At 33.4% G+C, this 27535-nt stretch overlaps 1 protein-coding gene across 3 annotated transcripts; it reads left to right on the top strand.

The window, feature by feature from the left end:
* Positions 1-286: 286 nt before the first annotated feature.
* Positions 287-27535, top strand: LOC121982026 (coiled-coil domain-containing protein SCD2-like). 3 transcript variants are annotated; one of them, XM_042534876.1, is made up of 18 exons: positions 287-811; positions 994-1190; positions 2164-2239; positions 2418-2459; positions 2636-2695; positions 8908-8957; positions 9031-9058; positions 13159-13230; positions 13307-13417; positions 13501-13561; positions 19082-19204; positions 19295-19413; positions 19713-19770; positions 24861-24905; positions 25116-25156; positions 26171-26297; positions 26963-27058; positions 27173-27535. In XM_042534876.1, the coding sequence occupies exons 1-17, from the start codon at positions 473-475 to the stop codon at positions 27031-27033; spliced, it is 1620 nt and encodes a 539-aa protein (XP_042390810.1). In that variant the 5' UTR covers positions 287-472; the 3' UTR covers positions 27034-27058; positions 27173-27535. The 3 variants fall into 3 exon arrangements, with proteins under 3 accessions (XP_042390810.1, XP_042390811.1, XP_042390812.1); XM_042534877.1 differs by having other exon boundaries at positions 26963-27063; XM_042534878.1 differs by lacking the exons at positions 26963-27058; positions 27173-27535 and having other exon boundaries at positions 26154-26283.

The raw sequence follows: 27535 nt of genomic DNA, 5'->3' as shown, positions 1-27535 counted from the left end.
ATATCTAAATCAAACACTGATTTAAATGACCCAATTCGTAGGCCGATTTTTTACTGTAGAAAAAATATCATGTAATACTAATCACGATACAATTGTCATGATTGTCCGGGACAAGATGACTGTCTTCACGAACATAATCGATTGTGAGCAGAGACACGGGACGACTCTCGCGCAAACTAATATACCAACTTTGGTTTAGCGGGGCCCACGCTCAAACTTAATACGGGACCGTTAAGGGGAGCTAGTTTGAGTAGGAGGACGACTCGAGATCCTACCCGTTGAGTACCTTTCGTTTTCCCATCTTTTTGTTCTACTCTCGCGTCAAGGAACGAACCATCATCGCCCCGTCTCTTTCGTTGCAACCGTTGCGCTCTCTCCACGCCCACCGCACACCTCTCCCTCCCTCCCACGACCCTTTCAATCCAGGAGCCGGAGTGAGGTGAAACCCTAGAGATTGCCGGAGGCGATCGAGATGGAGCGCTACAGGGCGGCGGGGAGCCCCGCGTACGGGCGTCAGCAGAGCATCTCGAGCCCCTCGGGAGAAAGGACGTCGCCGACGTCCATGTCGCCCGTCTACCCTAGCCAACTCAACCAGCAGCAACGTCATGTCCGCTCAGGCTCCGCAGGTGTTGGCACCTTCCGCCGCGCGCAGAACAACGCCGCTCGTGCCGCCGCCCAGCGTCTCGCCCGCGTCATGGCGCACCAGCACGCGGACGATGATGAGGAAGAGGACGAGGAGGACGACCTCCTCTCTGGCCCTCCTATCGAACTCTCCACCCCTCGCCGCGCAGCCCGGTCCCCGTCTCCTGCAGTACATTTCGCGCTATTGTCTCTGTTTCGTTAAAATATTTCGTACAATGTCTAATCATATCAACCGTTAGTCATTACAATGCATCTTTTTTACTTGTGATCTGAAGTCTACTTGGTAATTTCCATCACGAGGGAATGATTTGTGAGAAATTGAGAAATGATTGCACTTCTGTTTCGTTTTAGATAAGTCGCTACCTCGCCGACCAAACTCCTGTTCGTCCTACGCCAGTCGGTCGATTGGCTGTGGGTTCAAAGCCAGTTACAATTATCCCATCCATTAGGTCATCACAGAGACCTCTTACTTCAGCGGCATCATCCGACTCTCTCAGTAACAGTCAAAGATCAGAGGCAGCTTCACTTTCTGTTCGAAGAGACAAAGTGTAACGTTTGATTATGCAAAGTTTGCTTCTTTTTATATGTTAACTTTTAACTTGCTACTTATTATATTCCTCCATGTTATTATTATGGTTAATTGCTTTGTTGATTATGGATTGCAAACAACAAAGATAAACAACTAAAACTATCCAATCATTGCTGAATATTGGATTTTATGGGATTTACTGATTTTTCTGTTACGAATGTTAGAACAATTCATCAATTTGCTACATTTGTCAACATGATATACGATGAAACTTTGGACACAATGAGTGTCTAATTTATTTTCAATTGACATTGAAATTTTCTCAATTCATCACTCTTTGGATTCACTTCATTCTCTTGATTAACTATCATCTATTTAGATAACATTTAATTTCCACCCTTATTGATATGGATTTACATTCTGTTCAAATGGAACTAAACCAAACAAACGGAGTTTATCTTTGTGGTTTTTACATAGCGGGAACTGATCTGAATCCCTTAGAAAAGCTATGGAACCAAACCAAGCTTTATTTGGTTCAAACCAGCTTGAACCAGATAATTACAATTCTTATTTTCAATATATATGCCCGATCCTTGATAAAAAGAAATTATATATATATATATATATATGCTCATAGTCTAAATTATAAAATAGTAAATATCTTCTTTTGCTTCATTTCTATTTGTAATCAAGAAAATTAAATCTAACCTAAATTTTGTACAAAAATTCCAAATCTCCACAAATTCTTGTAAGTGAAAACCAGGAAGCCACATACATTATACATTAAGATATGTATGCAATGTTTTTCTTATTGTGTAAGTAGAATAGTTTTACGGCCATTTTCATTTTCTTTTCGTTGAATTTGAAGTTTGAACCATTATCTAAGACATCTAAATATATCGACCTATGCATCATATGTTTAGATTGATATTACTTTTGGTTGTTGCATAGCTTTTGAGTCAATCTGATTCTTGGCCTATGTTTGTGTTTAGGATGTCTATTGACTTGGGTCATCTAAGTATGAGACAGCCAAGCAGTGCTCAATCATCATCCAAATCCCAAGATGAGGTAACCATCTTCAGAATTATTAATTTTTAGATGCATGTATCAAACTCTTGGGGTAAATCTGTAGAACTTCCAACAAAATTTATCTATTAATAAAAAAAAATAATGTATCATCAATGTGTTTTTTTTTGTAATTTAATATATATATTTCCAATTTAATTCATCTTCTTTTTGGTCTCAGATTGAGAGTCTACAGGATGAAAATGAGAATAATACTGAAAAGGTGAGAGAATAACACAATCTTTGGTATTTTTTTGGATCTGGTGTTTTGTGTGACTGGATGACCCCAAATAGTTACGACTAACACTAATAGACAATGATGATTTGTTTGGTGTGACTAATATTCTCAGTTTTTTTTATTCATTTTCCTCATGCTGATTTTTGTATTCCCATCTTCAGCTTGCAGAAGAAGATATATACGATGAAGCAGAGTCAAAAGCTGGACAAGTTGAGAAACAGGTTCTTATTTTTTGTTGACAGATTTTATCTTGATATTTTAGATTTTTAGTTTTGTGTGTCATCTGTAACATCTGACAATCTGTTTTTAGATATGCCTTGGATTTTCAACAATGCCATTTGCCTTAAGCCTAGAGGGAACTTGTTCCATTTTTTCAAAAGAAACACATGCCTTATATTAGTTGAATTGATAAAATATAAGAGACTTGTTTGATTAATATTTTGTTAAGATGTTCATCCCTGCAAAAATAGCTTGGGTTCAATTTATGGAAATATCTCTGATTTCCATTTGAAACAGCAAAGGTGGCCCCTCTATTGACGTGATATTGGCTGTTAATCTTGCTTTATGTTTAAACCAAGATATATATTTGATTATTCCCCATAACAGCTCAACCATGAACTTGATTTAGTTGAATTGGATTGTTTTTTTTTCTAATTGGCAAATAAGGTCCATTTTAGCATCACCTCTGTCACGTTCCTTTTTTGGTAATGAAATAGTATAAATCTTGTTATACCTATGCAAGTGGAATTGTAGACTTTGAATCAGATTTAGAAGCAAAAAGTTGATGGCTTTTAATTGAGTTGGTTGTTTCTCTTCAATACCTTTTTCTTTTTTTTTAAAAAAGGAAGCTCAGTTTCATTTCAAATGGATGTTTATGAAAAAATTAAACATATGAACTACTTAGGATCTTAGCTAATTTGTTAAGAAGACAAATTACTTTTCCTTTTTTGCACAAGTTGAGAGACAAAATGCACTTAGCAAGTGAGTCCTTCATAAAAAGAAGCTTTGTAAACCTATATATTACTACACTGTTGACAATTCAGGTTCAAGTTACGTTGAGCTGCAAGGTCGTATTTCCCTTTATTCTTCTGCTTCCTAGAATCACATCCTGAAAAATAAAATTTGTCGGGAAAAATAAAATTGATGAACACCGACACCATCTCCTGAAAAAGGTATGTGGCAAAACAAACCTTATCATACCCTAGATAACCCAACACATCAAAAACTCCATCCACATTGTCATGCCAGTTATGTTCCTTTAGTTTGTATCCAGCTCTTCCATAAAAGACCGCAACTTTCAAGCTCTCCCGTAAAAGACCACAACTTTCTCACTAATACCATGAATCTACAAAATTGATCATCTTTAGTCTGCTTTATACAAATCTATTTCAACTGTTGAAGCAATCTCAGTAATTGGAAAGAGATTAGAAAATTATTTGGCCTCAATTGGCACCTTAGACAAACCAACAACTAGAACTTTGCTTCGTGCAACAGTTCTAGTTTTACATACACCTCACCAAGTAGTCACTCCACTACATCTAGTGCTACCAACTCTATGACCTTGATTTGTAATGTCTTCATGACCACGAGTTATGGTGGTGCCAAACCACCATAAGTTGGGCTTATGATGGTCTCACTCTCATGCTTCATATCTTGAGTTGGAAAACAATATAAAAGATTTAATTAGAAATGGAAATCTAATAATTTCAATTCCAACACTACCTATGCTATGAGACTCTCTAAATATGTTGATATATCAAAACCAACGTGGAATTGTAGTATATTCACTAAAACTCTGCAACATTTAGCAAAATCATAAGCACTGAGAAGGAAATTTCAGATTCATTATCAAAGCATCTGGCTAAAATAATTTGATCTTTTAAAATCCATAGGAAAGGCTTTTTTTTCTTCAAACTAGAACAAAATAGAATCTGCTCTCACGCTTTGATTCCATTAAATTGGCAAGCCTCAAATGGGTTTACCTGGCCATTAGTATGGCATGTTCCACACAGTCACACGATGATCTCTTTATTCATAATCAACTATGCTATAGTTATTAAAGGTGCTCGTCTAACTACGCCTAGGAGCAAGGCGTAGCCTGACGAACCTCTTGCTCTTGGTCGCCTTAAGCGTGCGTTTTATGAGAGGTGACAAGCGCACTTGAGGCTCAATTTTTCTTGCCGAGTTGAGTGAGACCTACATGCCAAAAAAAAAACTTTTTAAAGCACAACCCATACCTTTAATTACCTTTTTAATTAATTACAAAGCATGCACGTGACACTTGTTTATCTGCTTGTGAATGAAACTAGAGTGATTTTGAACATGAAAGTATAAATATTTAAGGAAATATTAAATAAAATTATTATAAAAAATAAATTTTAAATATTTTTTTGTTTTGTGTGAAGCTTCATTCCAAAAGAAGCATGTTGAAGCAAAAAAGACTAAATGATTTAATTTTTATCAAGTATAATAGGGCTTTGAGGTGTCGATATGATATGCATGACACTATCATCTTATTTCTTTGGATTAGATAGATGATGGTAATGAATGGTTGAAGGGGGGATTGAATGATAACAGTAATGAAGAAAATAATTTAGTATTTGATGATGACAATGTAACTTGGAGTGAAGTTGCACGAGCTTCTAGAGTAGGCGGAGATGCCTACAATATCAAATCTCGAGTTTCATCTTCTTCAAAAGAAGTAAGGACAACTACATCAAAAGGAACTAAGAAAAGAGCTTTTACAAGTCAACTTATTGAGGAAGAGGAAGAAATTGGTCTTGAGGAAATTGATGAAGATTCAACTATACAAATCTAAAACAAATGTAATGATATGATTGAGGAAAATGATGAAGATTTTGATGATTTAGATATTTGAAGTTTTTTTCTTCTTTAATTTGAATTATGCATATAATGTATTTATTTGCTATGAATTTTATATTTATATTATTGTTTAATATTTTATGGACTATGGATTTGTTAGTGAAATATTCTGGCAGAAATTCTCTATATATGTTTGAATTGTAAAAAATTATACTTAGAGCTCCTTACTTCAGTCAGTCGTGCGCCTCACCTTGCATCATGCGCCTTAGGCCCCATAGTACCTATGCGCTTTTGGGTGTCTTGCGCCTTAAATAACTATGAACTATGCATCAAGATGAACACATAAATAGTACCTCCACTTACTATTTGAAAAATTAAATCTTTTTATAATAGTAGCACATCAAGATCAAAACATTTCTTCTATACTTTTTGTTTTTAAATTCAATAAATGTGGTTGATCATATATTTCATTAGTTATATGATTTAGAGTATCATTTCCTATATATGGGATCCTAACCCTTTTATACATTGATAATACAACTTATTCTTTATAAATAATTATAGACTTCTCTAATAAAAACTCTTATCAAATTTTTCTAAACAAAACTACATAGACTTTTAAAAACACTAGTTATGCTATCATATCCCATAATTTAAGGAATGTTTTTTGCCAATATATGGTTACAAAATCACGTCACACTCCCCCTCAAGTTGGTGAATCGATGTTTATCATTCACAGCTTGGGGACATTACTTTGAAACACTGAGTGCCAATTTCAATGTGTTTTGCTTGAATCATGTTGTATAGATTGAGAGCTATGCTAATCGCAGACTTATATCACAATAAAGTCTCATTGGACCGCCCCGCTTAATCTTCAAGTCTTCTAAGATGATCTTTAACCAAAGTAATTTACACACACCATGAGCCATTGCTCGGAATATTATCTCTGCATTAGACTGCACTACCATATGTTATTTCTGGCTGTTCTATGTCTTTTAAATAGAATATGGTTTCCTCTTGATACTGTAATACTAAGGAGTTACTTGCAAATGAGTTTCTTTTGAGTTATACATAGTCTAATCAAACTAACTGTGTATGCTATGTCAGTTGTGTATAAGACAAATAAATAATTTTTTCTACCAAATATTGATACATTTCTTTATCAACTATGGTCATTGATGCATCTTTATCTACCATTTTAAATTTGAGATTTGAGTCTATTGGAGTACTTGCTACCTTGCATGCCGTCTTGTTTGTTTCTTTAAGGAGATCTATAATATATTTTTGTTGAGAGACAAAGATGTCCTGCTTAGAGTGAGTCACATCATTTCTGACATATACTAAGAGTGTTGTGACAATCTTGAATAAGGTTGTTTAATAAACAATGTATGATCCCCTTGGCTTTATCTATACCTCATTACAATCATATCTCTTGCAAAATCATGCCCGTGGTGATTACTTAAGTCTATATAAGACTTTCATACAATATGAGCTTCTAAATTATTTCCATATCCTAGCGGGACCTCCGTATAATCTTTTTCCTAAAGTTTTCTATGTAAAAATGCATTCTTGATATCAAAACTCATTCTCAAGATTTAGGTTGGATTCTTGGATTTGTATTAGTTCAGGGCAATCATCTTCTTCTTCAAGTATGTCTTGTTAACCCTCTCATTCTCAATGATAGAGTTGGGATTTAATGCATAGATTCAAACATAAGTTTTGACATGGATTTATATACTGACTTAGACATTGGAAGTATTGAAAGGTTGAGCATGAAATACCCACATTTATTTTCTAGTATGGAATTTTCACTTGAAGATAAGGTGTGGTGAAGTAAGGCATTTTCTCATTGAAAGTAACATCCGTTGACACATAAAACTTTGATGGAGGATGATAATACTCGTACCCTTTTTGAATTGAGAAAGAACCCAAATATCCTAAGTACAAGATTATTTGTTGTGTGCATGTTGTCCTTGTACTTGCCAATGCCTACCATCATGTTTTCTTGTGCTATATTCGTGTGGTGGTGCAACACGCTTCTTGGACTATTAGCAATTATAGAAATTTTATTCCTTGTACGTTGGCCACATTGACGAGTGTGATGTGTTGGATGCAGCAAGCCCAAACTAACTTTGGTAGTTAGAAACATCTTGGAACATATGCATACACCATTTTCTATCACAAAAGAGGAAAATGTAGAAGATAGCATTGATAGATGGATTCAGTCATGCAACTTCATTACCATGGTCACACGTGGCATGATTTACAATTTATAACAATGCATGCTCTTAGCTTTTTTTAGTTTATGTTTTCATATTAATTGCATGTTCACTTGATGATGCTTGCATGCTCAATTTCCAAGGCCACAAGAAGAGGGTATTTAGGATTCTTTGGTTGAGGTCTGATCTTACTACAATGAGATTTCTTTAAAGACACTTCATGTTCTTTTTGAGGATTTCAATTTTCTTTAGGTTCTACTATATTTAGTTCTATTAGGATTTTATGTATATTTTGTTGTTCATGTTTCTTTTGTGTGTGTCATCACTATTATTACTAGTTATTTATGTAGTTATGTTTTCTTTACGAACTTTCATTATGATATGTAGTTTTTCAAGTTGTAGTTATGGAAGTATTTATTGCGTGATCTTGTAAATAGTATTCTTGTTGGACTATTGATTTTCGTTCAGAAAGTTCTGAAGAGATTATCACATGGATATCATGTGACTCATGTGGCCATGGAGGCTCACTTGTGGTGTGGCAATGGAACATTTCAATTTTGTTTGTATTTGTAAGAAAAAAAGAAAAATTATGTTCCCTTTAGATTGTATTTGATTTAGTTGTTTTATTGGATTTCTTTGCTGAGTGTGGAGGCTTTTGTATCAAATTTGTGAGTGCCTCAGAGTATATAGATTGAGTTGGGGTTCAAATTAATCTATTATGATCTACATGTACAAAAAAAATTAAAGCAGTGGAAATGAGGATACTAAGATGAGGGTGTAGAGTTATTAGAAAGGATAAAACAGTATTAATACTTGAGAGTGTAGGATAAAGTGAGAAAATAAGTTGAGATCATGAACATGTTCAAACGCAACCCATAGATTTTATAGTTGGAAGAGTTAAATCAATTGGACCGGAATGTGTAAGCAGTTGAGGAGATCAAAGAAACATTAGTCATGTGTAGATTTGAATATTACCAATCATATATTATTGCATAGAGCTCAATGGAAGGATAACACTCATGTGGTTGAGCTCAAATAGTTTAGAAAATTATGACCTAGTGATCACAATAATGAATGTGACCTTTTTATGCACTTTGCTCACAAGCACAGCTGTGTACTCACTTGCCATGGAAGCACAGGATATAATACTCATTTCACCTTTTGCAGAACAGGATCTAATACTCTTATCATTTATGTTTAATTCACATTCTTAAAAATGGAAATGGAGATATATATACATGGTTGCCAAGAGAAACTTAAACTCTTGAAATGATGCATTTGATATATGGTTTTTGAGTGATTGAAAAAAGTGGGTTCCATGTTCCTTTTAGTGGTTATATTTATGTCAGAACAAACAATAAAGCACGGATAAATTTTTTGGCACATCTCAGGTAGCTTCTGTTGGTGAGGGTCTATCTGTGGAATCTCGCCTCTTTGCCAGGCAAGCAATTTTTGGATGCATTTAATTAATGATTTTGTAGCTTTTGTAACTGGATTATCATTTTTATTTTCAGAAAACAAGAGGCCTTGCAAAAAAGAGAGGTATTTTTATTATATATTCTACATCCTATTTGTTATTTTGGAGGTATTTGTATCAGTTTCTGGCAAGGTGTTCTGGTGATGGTCATGCTCAGAGTTATAATCACTGATTTTTCAAGTATTATGAGAACTTCAGTGTGAAAATATGGAAAGTTAAATTGTACGCCAAAGGTGAAGCAAGAAACATATATAAAAAGGTTAATAGAAGAGGACTGAAGTGGTAATGACTGAAATCTTATCTTTATAACCAAAAAATTAATGTTAGCCCCAATCAATCCATTACATCTACATAGAGAAAGCATGATTGTTTAGGATTCATCGATAAGAGGTAAAAAAAATTGCATTTGCTTGCATACATCAGCTAGCCAGCAGATGAACAATCTAGTTATTATGTCATAAAAAAGTAGCTCCTCGTTTTATTCTGTCTATGTTTCTGTATTTTTGTGAAATAATAATGAATTGGGAACTTTGAAAAGGTGCAACAATCAGATGCAAAGTTTACAATGATTTTAATTTTATTTACCATAAACTTAAAGGCATACAAGTAATGATAATATTACTCCATTAGTACTGCATCTGAAGTGCTAGGAAGGTAGATAGAAATACATGCAAAATGTGGAGCTGTATACTAGAAATGTTTAACAAATTTCATTATATGTTTTAGAAATGTATGAAGAAAATAATTATTTTTAGTTTTACTAGAATTTGATGATGGAATTTATTGATCATAATGTAAGACTTTCAAAAGTGGAACATAGAAAGGATAGTTTTAAATAAAGAGATTGATAATTAATGCCATATGGATTTGATGATAAAGAAAATAAGAATATGAAGAATTTAATTTTTGGAGGGTTTAATGATACAAACATAAGATATAGGGAGAGTAGGTGGTCGTATAAGGAAGTGCAAATTGATATTTGTTGAAAAATGAATATCATTTGGATTTAATGATAAAGAAAATAAGAATATGAGAAGGTCAATTCTTAGAAAGTTTATAGATTCATGCATAAGATATAGAGAAAGTAGGTGGTGGTATAAGGAAGTGCAAATTGATATTAGTTGAAAGACAACATGGATATTGACACAATTGTGCAAAAGTGAAATTTGAATAAGTATAAAGTAGTCAATACTGAGAAAAAATGGTCAATATAGTAAAGTTTAACATATATGGCAATTTTTAGTAATCTAGAAATTGAGAATAAAGAGTAAGATAATTGAGTATCGTGGACAATTCTTGTCGATGATAAAGTAACTAAGGAAAGATTAAAAAAAAAATAATTAGCATTTTATAGTAAATGTAACTTTGGAGATTGAAAATTATGATAAATTTAGGGCACATAGATTTGTTTGTCACTATTTGGAGTTTGTAAGATTTAATAGTTATAGGTGTTAGGAGTTTAGTCTCACAAAGAGTGTTTTAGTTTTAGGAGTGGTATGTGTTAAGTCCAATATAAACACTATTTATACTCCAATATTAAAACAACCAACACAATATTTTCTTTCCCACTTAACATGGTATTGGAGCCACTATTAAGGTTAGGTTTTTAGAAAAGTAAATAGGGGAGGTTTCAGATTTTAACGATTTGCAGTGCTCTCATTCTGTCATTTATCGATCTCCTATTACTCTCATTAGTCATCAGCGCTTGCAATATATTCCACTTACAAGTACTTGCAACATCTTTCCACTCACCATCTAATACAAACTCTAGTTTCCTAATGAGTGATGAAGCTGCATTTTTACCTCATGCCTACACTTGGTCTTTATCTCCAGAACACATTTGTTATCTTCTCATTAGCTATGGTAGTAGTTGTCACTATATGACCTCATAGGTGCCAAAGCTTTTGGGCCATCAGATTTGCCTTATCCTCACCAATGTCATTATATTAATTGAGGATGAACCACTATGATGTTGAGGTTTAAGAAAATTGAGTGAGAGAGCAAAATCATTGATGGTTGGCTACGAGGACTGTGCATCTAGTCTCGCCTGCACTAGGAGAGATGCACAAGTAGCCTCACCTACACTAGATTGACTAGTGGCCTTGCCAGGAGTAGTCACCCATTATGATGATATCAGGTGATGAGTTACTTCCTTAATAAAGGTGAGTCCTAATAACAAGGTAAATGCATTTCTGAATAATTTAAAACAATATTTTAAATTAAAGGTGAATACTATTAATTTACCAAATCATGTATACACGGACTTCTTCAGTTTGTATGTCGGATCATTTTGCCCTCTCTTGAGCAACAAACTTTGAAGGTTTCTTCATGTATATTTCTTTTATAAAGTTATGTAAGGAAGAGATTCTTGAAACTCAACTGATGAAATTGAGGCAAGTGAAAATGATTGCTAATGCAAGGAAGAGAGAGATTGAATCAATCTTAGCTATAGGATAGGTATTCAGGTAATCCACTCTATAGGATTAGGTGTTCCTCTTAGCCACCCATCAAGATTTTAGATGATCCACATTCCTAGGAAGTGATGTATCCACTAAAAGTCCTTATTTATAACTTGTTGTGGACTCACTAGAAGTAAGAGGTAATGTTTCCCATTTAGTATTAAAATATAAAGTTTGCATCTCCTGGATTATAGCTTTTCTCCACTCTAGATATGAGAATGTCATTAAAAAATTTTTAAAAATAAAGTATGAAGCTATGAAAAAATGAAGGCAGAATAGTATGGATGATAATGGATAGGATTTGGGTTGGATTTCATATCCTCCGTACCCATCTCCATACTCATCTCCATACCAATCCGATATTTAACTTTCATCCTCATCCCTATACCCGTCGGAAGATCGGGTATCCAAACTCTACCCATCATCCTATGACTACCTGCAATTCTTTTTTTAAATAAATAAATAAATAATTTCAAATAGTTTATGAATATTTATTAAATTCTTAAATTCTTGTACTCCCTATGCTCCTTTGATCAGATGAGGATTTCTCATAGAAAAGAAGCTGAGATATGTGCTGGTGACCGAGTCAAGAGACAAACTAATTTTTTTTCCGTGGCGGGAAGTGTGTTGGTGTGTGTGATGGATAGGATTTTACCACATCTGTCTCCATATTCAAACCTGAAAATACCCATACTGAATATCCGATTATTTAATCGGGTCTACAAATTCCCTCTATACTCTCCTCCATTCGGGTCAGATATCGGATTTGGGGGATATTGCCATCTCTACAGAATAGGTGCTAGTGCAATAGAATCAAGTCAAGCATTGAAGTAGAAGACTTAGTGAAATCTATCATAGATATAGTAGACATAACTCCATAGACATCTATTGTAGCATAGTGTCGAAGAAAACATAATAATCCTAAAAAAATATGATAGTAGAGTTAGAGCCAAAGGAGATGAATAAATCAATCTCTTGAGTAGTTATGTATATGTAACAAGTATGCTCCTTAATAAAATATGAGACTTGAATCTACTCGATCATAGCTTGTGTCCTCTCTAGATGTAAGAGTCACTTAAACCATCTTAAAAAAAAGAGTATGAAGCTTAGAAGATATGAAGGTAGGTCTGATTCAAATATCTATGTAGAAGACCTAGTGGAATGTCATAAATATAGGACTTCCATAACAATAGAGAACATTTAATTGAGATGAGACATCTGTCGCTGTTTAGAGCCGAAGAAAATAGGTATACTCAATGAAAGCTATGATAGTAGATCTAGAGAGGAGATGAAATCAAATGAACTATCTTGAGTAGTTGTGGCTCTACTATATGATATAATGAGAATACAGATTAAGTTGGAATGGACATAATTAAAGACAACCAATAAATTTTATAAATAGAGGAGTTGAATATATAGAATGGAAGTTGTATGGGCTTGAAGAGACCAAAAAGAGATTAGTCTATTTACTAAACATAATTTTATTAATATAAATCACTAGTGATATAATTTTACATAGAACTCAATGTAGAGTTAAGATTCTTGTAGCTACCCACAAATAGTTGGGACAGGTACGGTTGGATGATAATGATGCATAAATTTAATGGTGAGGTAAGATCTACGTCCAACCCTAAATAGTTGGAGGTGACAAGATATTTGTTTTTGTTATTATATTATTCTTAGTACTAAAATCTAGACTTTTGCAGGCAGCTATGAAAGCTGCCTCACAAACGGGCAATGCCACAAAAGAGATTTCTACGCTAAGAGCTGAAGCAAAGGTAATAATTGGCTGTGTATGTGATTTCCCTCTTTGATCCAATTTATTAAACTATATTTAATAAAATATCTTTTTAGATCGCAAGGGATGAGGCAGCATCGGCATCCGAGCAACTTCAGGAGGCAGAATCAGAACTTAAATCTCTTAAGACAATGGCCCATAAGATGATATTATCACAAGAACTAATGGTTTGTGTTATGTGTTTATTCTTGAAATCCTATAAGTTTTCATTCTGACAACACATTTTCCATTTTTTAATGTATTTTAATAGGAGGAAGTTGTTCTCAAGAGGTGTTGGCTTGCCCGATACTGGCAACTATGTGTTAATTATGGTAATTCATTTTCCATATGATCTTTTTCAGACTGTAATTTACCTTTGATAATATCCTCTTACTATAATTTTCGTTAATATTCATTAACTTTATATAGCTTAATCTAAGATAAAATAAAATGTTAGCATAAGGTATTCATAAGCAAGATGACTGATATGATTCTAAATAACCGACATCTAGTTTAACCAGACTACATAGGAGCTTTCTTATCATCAGGGCTCAACAAATTAAACTGAAAATATTTTTACCTGTATGGCTTTACCATGCAATGTGTCATTTCAGAAGAGCTAGCTAAAAAGTCTACATTTTGTACACTGGTATGAGAATCAAACATTAGATTATTGATCTAAGTGTCAAAAGTATTACATTGTCATGTGAGAACATAAAGTTTAAGGAATGGTTCTGCTTGAGATAACCTACCAAGGTTATTTCCTGTTGATGCAAGTTAGAAAACGTATAAAAAAGTCCAGTAATAGGGTCTAACAACTAGAATAGAGTTATAACTGTGTGCATTCCTTGGTAATTTTAAAACAAATATGATTCATACTAAGGTGTTGCAAAATTTTACATAGACTAAGCAATAATGTAGATTTATGCTTTGTTTGCCATCAGACAAGTATGACAATGGAATTTTATCTTAATAATGTTACTCTTCAGCTATGGTCAAAATTATTATTGCTAACTGTGATAGACCTAGACCTAAATGTAAATATCATTTAGCACTATGGATTCATTTGCAATTCTATAGTTATGAACAATAAACATAGGTAAAGGGAAATTAACCCTAATAATTTTTCCACTTCCATGGTATTAGAGCGAAGTCATCCATGCCTCTTGTTACTCTACCTAATAATTTTCCTTGACCTTCCCTCTTTGTGATTGAACATCGGTGACATCTTCTCCCCTAAGTCATGATATTCTTCTTGTTCTTCCTCACGCAACACCACAGGAGCCTCCAGTCCTTCACGTATGTTGTGACTAGCATGAGCCCGATGTCACCTCCCTACTGCTACTGTATGATCTGGAGTAAATAAGTGCCACCTCCCTATTTGTCAACCAGTCCATAGCCTTTGGGTTCAGAAAATGATCTCGAAGAAATCAATCAGCTCAACCAGACACCTCTGACATCAATCATCTTCTGATTAAATTCTTTTGATGCAGCCTCCTTTCGCCACTTTTTTCTTCCTTCGATGTTGTTGATTAATTGAATTTGATGACTAGGCGTTGCTTTCTTTCTAACACTGCTTCTTAAATCTTAACTAGATTTGACAACCCAACTGGATACACCCAACTAACCCAATTGCTCTAGTGGATCTACCCCTGTTGTTCTCAGACAGCAGAAGTTTAGGAAGAAGATTTTGTTTATTTTCCTTCAAACAACAATTTTTTTTTTGCCCATTTTGTGTTTTCAGGTCATTCATCATGAGCTACCTTTAATTTATAATTTCATTGTCTCTTTGATTATTTCCTCAATGCTTCTCACCACTGATCATTCTAGTTTCACTAACTCTATGATGATTACTGTAGAGAAATTAAATTGGAATACTTATGCTTCATAGTTACAGCTATTCAAAATTGGTTACTGAATCAAGCTCAACTAGAGTACCTCACTACTAGGATATCTAGATTTCATAGTCCACTAGATCCTCAAGGGAGTCAATTTAATGTGCAATTACTTGCTCTTTTCTGGCAGTCCATCGATTCTAGCCTTATAAGCATCTTTAACCGCTTCTCCCACTACAAGACTCAAACATAGGCTAGAGATTTGCATATCTCTTTGTCTAAGATAATCTCCCACACTAGTTGATTACGATATTTGTGGAATCTTTTATATCACTCCATATCTTAAACTTATGTTAAGCTTATGCAAAATTCCTTTAAGTTGCTCATCTTGAATAAGAGCTAGAGAAAACATATGTTTCATGAGGCTCATCCATTTTGCCTTTATCGGATGTGTACATATGGATGTTCCATCTTATAATGCTCAGTAGAAAAATCTACATTGGTTGTTCAATTATCCTCTAGGGGATAAGTGACTTAGGAGAGGCTATTAGACTTAAGTTTTCCTACCGTAGGAAACTTGGGCATATCAAGGATGTTTGTTACTATCTCCATAATTACCTACCTAGTCATCCTTTCATTGACTTATATACCTAGATCAAATTCAACATCTCAAGAGGGCCCATTAGCACATACTTTGAATCTAGCTCCGCTATTGCGACTCCACAAAGTTGCATTCACACTTATTGCAATTAAGTTGTTAGTTTTTCATTTCAATCCTCTCTGGCCTATAACGATACATCTACTCCTTGTTTACTTAATATTCTAGATTGTTTTAAATTTTGGCCCTCTGAGTACTTCTTTTGTAACATATCTACTTTCTCTATTCTTACACTTCCAACTTCTCCTACCAATGTCACAATATTCAATGTGCCTCACTCATGGGTTAAAGGTATTCGAGATGTTTCTCTTACACCTTTGTTGTTACTTTCCTATGTATTTTTATATATCTAAATTTTCATTAAAGTTATGTCTACTAGCAACCTCACTAAATCTTTAGATTATTGCATAACATTCAATGTCATTTTCATTGTCATATAATATTTGAGGATGGCCAAGGTGGTTAACATAGGGCATGAGTCTGGTAGGTTGTGCCAATTGCGAGCTACTTAGTTGTTTTAGCATTTTTATCCAAAATGATAGTAGTGTCATTAGAGAAGCATAGGGATGCTTACATACAAAAAATGGAAGTAAATAAATACCTCTATGACACCGAACTATATTTTTGCCAAAATTTAATTTTACACTTCAGAGTGTAAAAAAACATTAGAAATATCATTATTAAGCTGAAATTATGCAAATACAAAATGAAAGTCATTAAAAACTTTTATGACTCAAAATTATATTTTGATCAAAGCATAATGTTGGTAAGCTACAAAATATATATTGAATTTATTCCCATGTATGAGTATTGTCCCTGCCTGAGATCATTGGAGGATGAGCCACCGGTGAGTTGTCCCTGATGTTAACGAAGTCATCGATCACCAAGAAGAGGAATGAGCCATCCAAGATGTCCACTAGTCTGAGAAGGAGAAAAAGAGAGAGAAGGAAGGAGGGTTAGAATGGAGGCCAAGGGTGTGACCTGGCTCAGTCACTCCGACGCTCAAGTCAATCTTTGGTGAGGGAGAAAATAGAGAAGATGAGCAACAAATGATTAATTGAGTGTATATGTGCTTGCACGTGCGAGAGGCAGAATGACTTAAGTGTCAAAGTAGACATGCACATACACACTCTCAATTAATCATCGACTTCTCATCCTCTCCATTTTCTCCTCCACCGGAGATTGATTTGAGCGTCGGAGTGGCTGAGTTGGAGCACCCCCGACATCCATTCTAATCCTCTTTCCTTCTCTCTTTTTCTCCTTCTCAGGATCAGTGAACATCTTGGACGGCTCATTCCTCTTCTTGCTGATCGGTGACTTTGTCAACATCAGGGACACCTCATTGGTGGCTCATCCTCCAGCGATTTCAGGCAGGAACAAGTATCATTATAAATTCCAAATGATAAGACACTTATGTACAATCTTTGACTAGGGATAGTGTAAAAATTATACTACCAAGTCAAAATACAACCTCTCGTGTTATAGCAAAATTCCAAAATTTGGAAAGTGTCTCAATGCTTATAAATAAAATTGAAAGACAAAGAATACTAGTATGGCATAGAATCATATTTTGATTAAAAAAAATGCTATAACACTTCAAAAGTGTAAAAAAATTTAAAAACATAAAAATGTCCTTATTAAGGCATAATTATGCCACAACAAAAAAAAAATAAAAGACAGCAATAATTTTTATTGCACATAACCATGATTTGAGCAAAATACGGTTATGTATTTCTTGAGTGTGAAAATAATTTTAAAAAATTATAAAGGTTATTGAGCTATAATGAAGCCTATAAATAAAATAGAATCCAATGAATATTTGTCTTGCTCAAAATCATGATTTGAATGTATGACTTTGAATATAGACTTAGTGGCTATTGCAACTGTTATAGTCGCCGGCTAATTGCTGCTAACATTGTTGTAGCATCTAGTTAATGGATTCTAGAACAATATTACGATGATTTTGATTATTTTGAAATAATGTTGATTAAATTTAAGCAATTTTGACCAAGTTGATAAAGAATTTTTTTTATAAAAGTACTATATAGATTTTTTGATGGATTTTTTTTTACACGTTGTAATAGCTACTTTGCGGCTGCTACAATAATGCTTGAATGAGAATATTTTTTATACGAAAAATATGGTGGGATGCCCTTTTGACTTTTTAAAATCAAAGGGCACTTTTTGACAATTCTGATAATTGATAATTAGGGGCGCTCTTTTGATATTTTCCTTATATTCTATCCCCAACTGACTTGGTGGCAAGGGTGTTTTTATTAATGTAGAGGTTCTGGATTTGAATCCCACCCATAAACTTTGATTGTTATATCAAAAATAATTATTTATTCATCAGTAAATGGTGCTTTGATCAACTCCGGCAATCAATTGATTGTCTGATCATCAAAGATGTATTGTGATGAATATTCTAGAGTATTTTTGGAAGTTCATGAAAAAGGAGTCTCAGCTGGAACTTTTTGATAAAAGAGGGTCTTATTGGTGGGGGTATTAATGAAAATCAGAGCTCTTTTCCCAATATACTCATGACTAAATTAATGCATTACTCCTTTTCCTTGCTAACTTGGGGTCCAAGTTGCTTGTTGGCATGGCATTGCAACGTCTGAAACCAAGGTTGGAAACACTAAAGATTGGATCCAAGATTAATTAGTCCAAGAGGAGGCAAATCTCCTTGGATTCATTTAGAGAAAAGAACTTGAATCTTCATAAAGAGAGGGTAAAGTTGTTGTGGGAATTAATAGTGATTAAACTTGTTTGATGAATATCATTTCTGTAGAAATAAAAATATATTATATAACCATCCTCTGTATATCAGTTTGACTTCTGTAGACCTGCTTTCTGCTTTGACTCTTTACCTAGACCACTATAATAAAGTCAACTCCTTTAAAATAAATAGGTTTTAATACCTTATCGAATTTGGATCGACCTCACACAGAAACTATTAATAATTCTGTTACAGTGACTTCTCAAATGAAATTCATAAAAGAAAATTAAGATTACATTAAATGTCTAACTCAGGTTCGAACCTGAAATAAGAAGCTAGGCAATTTTCAAAAGACTAGTTGCACCTGATGTTTTCAAAATCAGGCTGGCAGTGAATTTGTGGCCCCGTGAATTCTTGACATTTTTCACTTGAACCAGGCCTAAATATGGTTCAGTCCCATTTTCTCCATTAATGGAATTAGACCAGTTTTGCTTTCATTTCCTGGCCAGTTGAACTGACAGATCGATCTGGGTTTCAAACATTGATTGCATCTACTTTAAAATTATCCTTAGATGTGGACAATTTTCCAAGCAAGTCCATATCTATTGGCTGAAAATAAATAACAGATACTTCTTTCAAGGCATATATGCTGATATTGCGGAAAGCAAGTTCGAATTTTGGTCATCCTTCTCTCCTCTTCCACTTGAAGTTGTGTTATCTGCTGGACAAAAGGCAAGGGAGGCCAAGGATGGGTATTCATCAGGTCAAATCTCTTGGTTCTGCACTACTGACTCAATGTTGTTGAACAACTTTTCACTCTCTTTATTTTTATTTCCTCTTATATATTCAACAGATAAAAGTGATCAAGAGGATAAGGAGGTTTCATGGAATGCAAGTGATCTTTCTGGAGAAGGAACTATTGAGAGCATGCTCTTGGTTGAAAAAGGCTTGCGTGAACTGACTTCTCTGAAGGTTTTTTTACCAACCTCATAGCTAAGTAATATAAATTGAAACCTTGGTTAAAGAAATAACAATAAAGCATGCAGGAGTTGGTATATGTGATCTAGAGTTTATAGAACTTTTGCACCTGAAGCTCACTCTATGGTACCTTTACAGAAAAATTTACATTGAATATATAATTGTGATGTTTGGTTTAGAGAAACAAAATCTGCAAAATCGTATGCTTTGTAGCTATCTGAATGCTACGGGCTGTCATCATATAATCCCTATTTTGTGATTCCCAGTTTATTTATTTCATTGTTCCTTTGAAGGTAGAGGAAGCGATCCTGTTTATAATGGCTCAAGAACGACGAGCAAGCGCTAAATGTGGTAATGCATACTTTAACTATATTATATAACTAATTGTTCCCATTTCCATTGCTTTTGTATATTAGCTAAGTATAAAATATCACCATAAAACTTTGACATTGACATATTTGACAACATGATGCTATAAATCCGAAGTAGTCATAAATGTGCTTAGACCCATTTTACTTGTCAACTAATGCAAAAGATTAAAACAAAAATTAATTTTATAATCAAACTCTACTATTTGTTCAAAAACTATGAATCCTTGAAATTCTTTCCACAATGTAATTGGCAATTATAAAAATATTTATGGTTGTAACAATAATCTTTTGCTCACTTAGTGAGATAAAGGCTTGGTTGTTGTTCTTGTTGTAACAATAATCTTTCATGGTAAATACACTAAATATATTAATCAATATATGTGTAAAAGAGAAAGAGATAATTTATTTTCCACAAAAATAATTTGCTTACATGTAGGTATTTATATATATAAGGAGGGAAAGAGGATTCTATAATTATGATATGTCTGTCAATCATTAATTACAATCAATCTAATCTTTATAATCAAGTTAATATAAATCAATCATGATCCCTACAATTAAGGGAATCTTTGGAAGTATTCAACACTCACTCTCAAGTTGGAGCATATATGTCAATATATTCAGCTTGCCACAAAGTTTTGAAAATCATTTTCGTCCTAATGCTTTAGTGAAGACATCGAAAACTTAGTTGAATGATTATGTGAATGAAGTGACAATTTTCAGACTCATTACACACTCATGAATAAAGTGACAGTTAACCTCAATATGCTTAGTCCTCTCAGGAAAAACTGGATTACTTGCAATGTGAATAGTTGCTTGGTTATCACAGTACATTATAGTGGTTCATTGTAGGTGAATTCTAATTCTTCAAGAAAATTCTTCAGTCATACATCTCTGTTACAGTGTGAGCCATGGCTCTGTACTCGGTTTCGGCAATCAACCTAGCAACAATAGTTTGTTACTTACTTCTCCATGTTACTAGATTTCTCCTACATAAATGCAATAGTCAGAAGTAGACTGTCTGTCGGTCTTAGATCCAACATAGTTAGCATCAGAATAAGCTTCAATCTTTAGTGCCCATTTCTCTTAAATGATGACCCTTTTCTTGGAGATTTCTTAATATACTTAAGAATCCTAATAGCAGCATCCCATGAACTTGCATCCCATGAACTTGCTTCGGTTTATCCATTAAACGAGATGTCAAGTCTCGTTACTGGTAAGTAGATGTCTATATTTTGCCTTTATCCAAAAAGAACTCTCGAGTATCATCTCAAACACTTGAATTGATATCTATAGATGTATCAACTGGCTTTGTTTCGAGAAATCCAATTTCTTTGAGTATCTTTAGCATACTTCCGTTGGCATAATGAAACTCCAGATTTATTGTGAGCAATTTCAACTCCTAAGACATATTTAGGATGTCTCATATCCCTCGTCACAAAGTGTTTATGTAAATACTTCTTAATTTCTTCTATCCCACTTATATTACTGTTGGATATTAGGATGTCATCAACATAAACAATAAGGGGTGTTTGGTTCTTTCTTAGGAATAGGAATCGGAATGGGAATCATAGTATTGTGGAATGAGAATGGGTATGAGTATGAATATCATTCTTAAAAGCAATGTTTGGTTAGTTGAATATTTTCTATTGGAATAAATCAAAATTTTCTTTTTACCCTTAAAAGAAAATAAGAGAAAAAATTAGATGTGAGAGAAAAATATGATGAGAGAGAATGATGAGAGAGAAAGTGTGATGGGAAAGAATGAAGAGAGGGAAAGTGTGATGAGAGAAAATGAGGAAAGAGAGTGTAATGGGAGAGAGCATGATGAGAGAAGATGAGAGAGAATATATGATAGGAGACAATGAAGAGAGAGAAAGTGTAATGAGAAAAAATGAGGAGAGAGAGTGTGATGGGAAAGATTGAGGAGAGAGAAAGTATGATGAGAGAGGAAGTGTGGTGAGAAAAAAGAGGAAGCGAGTGTGATGGGAGAGATTGATGAGAGAGAAAGTATGGTGAGAGAGAAAGTGTGTTAAGAAAAAAAAGGGAGAGAGTGTGATAGGAGAGATTGGGGAGAGAGAAAACATGATGAGAGAGAGTGCGATAAGAAAAAAAGAGAAAAGAGAGTGTGATGGGAGAGATTGAGGGGAGAGAAAGTATGATGAGAAAGAAAGTGTGATGAGAAAGAAAGTGTGATGAGAAAAAAAAAGAGGGAAGAGAGTGTGATGAAAGAGATTGAGGAGAGAGAAAGTGTGATAAAATAAGGAGAGAGAAAATATGATGAGAGAGAATAAGGAGAGAGAAAGTGATATGAAAGAAAAATTAAATAAATATATTTTGATATTTGATATTAAGGGGGAAATTTTAGTTTTAGGTCAAGGGTATTTTTGGAATAAGGGAATATTTTGATTGTTGAAAATAGAGTAATAGCTCATTAAAGGGGACATGAGAATGAGTCATTACCCAATTATAAGGTTTCATTCCCTTATTTGTATTTCCATTTATGTAATCCAAACATTAACAATGACAATCAATGATTGTTATTCCCATTCCCCACTCTTATTCCCCTAAACCAAACGCCCCCTAAGAATAATAATCACATTCGTGCTCTGTCGTACAAACACAGAATGATCCGATTTGCACTTTTTGAAGCTAACAACACTGATTATATTATCGAATTTATCAAACCAGGCGACTTAAGACCATAAATAACCTTTTTAAATCTGTAAACCATAGTAGCATTCTCCTCCTAGCAACATACCCTGGAAGTTGCTCCATAAACACGGTCTCGTGCAAATCACCATAAAGAAAAGCATTCTTCACATCTAGTTGATACATTGGCCGATATTGATTGACGGCCAAGGAGAATAGAAAGTAGGAGAGAACGCCTCAAAGTAATCAACGAAAATAATCTGCTTACCATGTAAAAGAGAAAGAGATCATCTATTTTCTACGAAAATAATCTACTTACATATAGGTATTTATATATATAAGGAGGGAAAGAGGATCCTATAATTATGGTATGCCCATCAATCATTAATTATAATCAATCTTAATCCATATAATCAAGCCAATCTAAATCAATCATGATCCCTACAATTAAAGGAATCTTTGGAAGTATTCAACCATATGAAACTAGATGAATTGGTAAAACGTTACAAATTTTTCTTGGAATAAATTTTAAATGCTACTATTTTCTTGTTTTAGCACATGATTGCAAAATTGTAGTAGCCATGTGTTTCTATAAACCAATTATCAAAATGACACATTTTGATAAGATTTGCAAGCTTTAAATTGGCAAATTCCATGTTTTGAAATCAAATGGAATATCTAAAATCACATGTTTGATCCATTTTCTTTAAATTGTATTTAGATTCCATTTTCTTGGCTTATTTTTCACTTTAGTTGAGTTTACAAAGCTAACCAGGTTTATAGACTCATAATAGTTTGAGATTTTAACAATTGAATTTTTAAGGATAAAATAATAATGTACAAATGATTATATCCTATATTACTAACCTAATTAAACACAATTTATCCGGACTATCCTAAATATAAACTTGGTTCAATTTTAAATCGATAAAAAAAAATCCAAATTAAGTACAATTTGAACCTTCTTGATCCTAATTACCATGACTACTTGATAGACTTCACCTGATATTAAACTGACTTTTAGTCGACCCAAAAACACAATATATTAATTTAATTTAATTTAATTAGTTATTATAAATTTTTTAAAAATAATTAAAATGAAAAAAAATAAATAGGATAAACTTTAGTATTTAACATCAACAAAGATTTTTTTGTGTGAGTTCTAACTTTTACAACGTTGAAGATTGTGCAAGCAAGCAATGAGAAAATTAGGATTCAAAGTTTGTGTTGAGCTTCTTCTCATTTGTGTCTTTCTCTCAATTTTGGTTCAACTGCCAAGAAATAGGTAAGGTAGAGTTCAACATGATGCTTTGATTAAATAAAAAAAATTAGATTGAAGATACATGCTGATTACAATAAATGTATTAGATTATTTTAAAAAAAACTATATATTTGAGGGTTTAATTTTAAGGTATAAAAAATTTTCAAATTTGATCGAGTAGAATTTAAGTTGAATTTCATGTTTTTTTATATTTTAAAGAATTTTTACACTTATAAAATTAAATAAATTTAATTATAAAATTTAAAATATAATTTAAGCCTAAAATATAGTACTTTACATTAAAATTTGAAAAATATTAGGTCTTTTTATTTTTCTTCCACTCTAAAAATTGTAGTTGCGTGAAAGAAAGGAAACCAAATTAAAACCAAACCTACAAAATTTGAATTGTTTCACTTTATCCAAGAATTTTATCTAGGTTTTATCAACTAAAATATAATAAAGAAAGTGATATTTAATGATTAAATTTCTTACCAAATGTTCATCAACAAATTTCAAACAATTATATAGAAACCTAAAAGTGTACACTAATTTCAAACAAACATACATCCTTAACGATGAAAGTTTCTTGTATCTTTAAATTTGAAATTGCTTTGATGTTGCAGAATTTGGAAGTGAAACATGCCTCAGTTTATAGAGGATCAGGGAAAATCTCATTTTCTTGTTGCTCATTCTAGCATTAATACATTATAAGAAGATTATTATAAAGTAAAATAAATATATAGTTTACAAATGAGTAAAGATAAAAATTAAAACCTCATTGGTTGCATACATAGTTAACTCTAAAGGTCAAGGTAGTTAAATTAATTAACAAATATAAAATGAAGAACAAGCATATCTTAGCAATTTAATTAATTATTAAGTAAATAATTAATTATAATAAAAAGTGCAAAATTAATAAATCAAAAGTGTACTGACATGGCATGATATGGTATCCAAACTATTATTCCAGTCAAAGACTAGAACTCCAGGAAGGCTCAAAATTTTAAACCTTGTTTTGCAAATATAGACTATCTTAATTATAATCCTTACTTTGTTCTTTTGATGATAACTAAAAAGAAAAACTGAACCATCAATTTCTTCAATCATGCTGCTTTACTAGATTTATCTTTCTGGTTAACAGAAGTATTTTCTTACAGGTACACTGATTCTGCCTGAAGGTCAAAATCCTGTGGAAGCATTTGGTCGGTATTCCTTCTTTATTACACATTTGACTGCAGAGAAAAAAGGACAAAAATGAAGCTCATAAAAATAGTTCAATCGAATTCTTTCTTTATGTCTGTGTTTCTTTTCCTTGTAATTATGCCATTTTATCACTCAGATGGTCTATTGTACTTTCAGTGGCATATATACTATTATCATTCAAATTGAAGTCATTATACTCTTCATTTCAGAATTGAATCAAGAAGAATCTGAAGATGTGCATTTTAAGCAGGTATACTTGTGGATTTTACTTCTAGTGACTTTTGTGTTCACTTGGTTCAATTTTTTCTGTGCAAAAATTCCATCAGTTTCCAGTAAGATCATAGTGGTTTTGGTTGCAGTCTGATAAACTTTAAATTTTCAATCACTTTCATCTGTATTTCTTGTCCACTATAATCTCCTTTTCCAGAAAATGTGATGTTCCTATGATGCTACAGAAAATGTAGGCTGGTTGATATAAAAAACATCTTTTTTTTTTCCTGCTGTCTGTTATATTTTGGATAATCAGTATGGTTTATTGATTTTCTTTGTTCAAAAACTTATGATGGGTGTTTGATTTGAGTTCGTTACAAGCTCATTGTATTAATCTGCCCTATGGAGGACTAAATCCTGTCCAGTGAGATATCAATTTAGTGATTTCTTTAATATCTCAAGGTACTATGTTCACCTTGAGAAAACTCAGGTGCATCCTTTTTCGTTCAAGAGTTCTGTTGAGATGGGATTTGTATTCCATTTTTTTAGTGCTCTAGGGTAAGTTTCAGATGTTTATTCGACTATTGTAGCACTAAGATTTTGTTCATGGTAGTCTGGGCAGGAAATGCTCAATGAACGTCTATGTTCAGAAGCAAGATTTGCTTTACTGATGACTTATTGAAAGCTTCTATTGGGTCTGGACAGGAACAAATTAATGCAACCAGCTTATTTGATAGATTTATCTTTAGATAAATAAACTCACACCTTGATCAGCTTTTACATCTTTCATTTCTTGGGCAACGAGTCATATACCATAAGATCAATAAACTAACCTTGATCAGCTTTTACATCTTTCATTTCTTGGGCGAGAATTATATTACCAATTTTCTTATAGTGATCCCTATAACAAATTGTGTTTTTTTTTTAATCTTGTTTTTGATGGGGATCACGTGTTTTATACATGCAGTTTTTACAACTCATTAATTTTTAAATATGGACAAATCCAAAATAGGTTCTTAACTTCTGGTTCACTTTAGATACTTTTGTAAATTAGGCTTGGTTGACATACTTCTGGAGGAGAGCAAAGAATCACGGTTTGGAAGAAGATATTGCAGATGAAAGGCTGCAATTTTGGATCGAGCAAAGCGACCACTCTCCTACATCACATGATGCAGTTGAAGGTAATCCGTGTGCCATATAACTTATTTTTTTCTTTCTTCGTCTGGCAACACAGACATGTAAGACTTAACATTGAATAATGTTTAATTAGAAAATTTCCATAGGAAACTATTCACTTGCATCTCTTGTTAATTATTACAATGCAAGATAAGTTGGTCATTAGCACACAGGCTTAAATGTTAGGTGTAATGTTGCTGGAGCCTGCACATGAATAAATGCTTGCCGTAACAGAGTCTGCACATAATAAATGCTTGCTTTTAACACAATCGGCAGGGCCATACATCATGGGTCCTGAAGACCTGGCACAGTCAAGTGATTGGTACAATCGACAGGGCCATTGTTCTGTTTTAAGTGCATCAGGAAAATTATGAATCAAAGAATAAAAAGAGTAGAGACCGGTGGAATTCGTTCACCTATGTATGCTATTTAAACTATCCAGTTTGGTCTAGACACAGTGGGGTTTTCAGTCTGGTTGCTCAACCTCGTTCGTGTAGTTGTGGTCCATTTGATTACATACTGCGGAGTTAAAAAGATGGAACACTGTTCCTAATTGCCAAAAGAAATAAGTGAGGCAAAGGGTGTTAATTTGACTGCCATGAACTAAATGAGAGTTTTACATCATTTTTAAGAATTCTTGACTAATCCTTCCACATTTCCAATTCTGCAGTTGAGCGTGGGCTTGTTGAGCTGAAGAAGTTGGGGATTGAGTGGCAATTGTGGGAAGTCTGCCATCACTGAAACCAATCTTCTACTACAGCTTTGAGTTTAGTGAGATAATATTATTCATAGTTCCTTTTTGCATTCCTATATGAGTTCCTTTTTTTTTTTCAAATTCAACTATGATTCCTTGATCACAATGCATATATTTTTTTTACAGATATTTATTATCAAAATCTCATGGTTGCTAACGACACAAAGGAGGAACATCAACAGTGAGCAGGAGACCAAGAAAAACATAGGAGGTTTTTAAGACACTAAGCTAACAAATAATCCACACCCATTGGTGTTTTTTATATCGTTATTTTAGTCAAGTATCAACATTGTTTTGCTTCTCCGAATAGATTTGGTAGGATTTTGACTTCACATCTTGTGTAAACCCTGTGGCCAAATCTTGAACAAAATGAAAAATTTAATGGAAACGGTCATGTTCTAAGGTAACCCTTGTCTCACATTAAGATGCCATTGATTTGCTCATTGCGTTGTAGATTTGACAATGTAATAATAACTTGCAACCTAATCA

This window comes from Zingiber officinale, chromosome 5A, assembly GCF_018446385.1.
Source record: "Zingiber officinale cultivar Zhangliang chromosome 5A, Zo_v1.1, whole genome shotgun sequence".
Lineage (NCBI taxonomy): Eukaryota > Viridiplantae > Streptophyta > Magnoliopsida > Zingiberales > Zingiberaceae > Zingiber > Zingiber officinale.
The sequence above is the reverse complement of the archived record's forward strand: the minus strand, read 5'-3'. Positions and strand labels throughout refer to the sequence as shown.

Coding starts and splice junctions, on each gene's coding strand:
- LOC121982026 (XM_042534876.1), top strand. CDS start 473: ATGGAGCGCTACAGGGCGGCGGGGAGCCCCGCGTACGGGCGTCAGCAG. Junction 2,240..2,417: donor CATCCAAATCCCAAGATGAG/GTAACCATCTTC, acceptor TTTTGGTCTCAG/ATTGAGAGTCTACAGGATGA. Junction 19,771..24,860: donor ACGAGCAAGCGCTAAATGTG/GTAATGCATACT, acceptor ATTTTCTTACAG/GTACACTGATTCTGCCTGAA.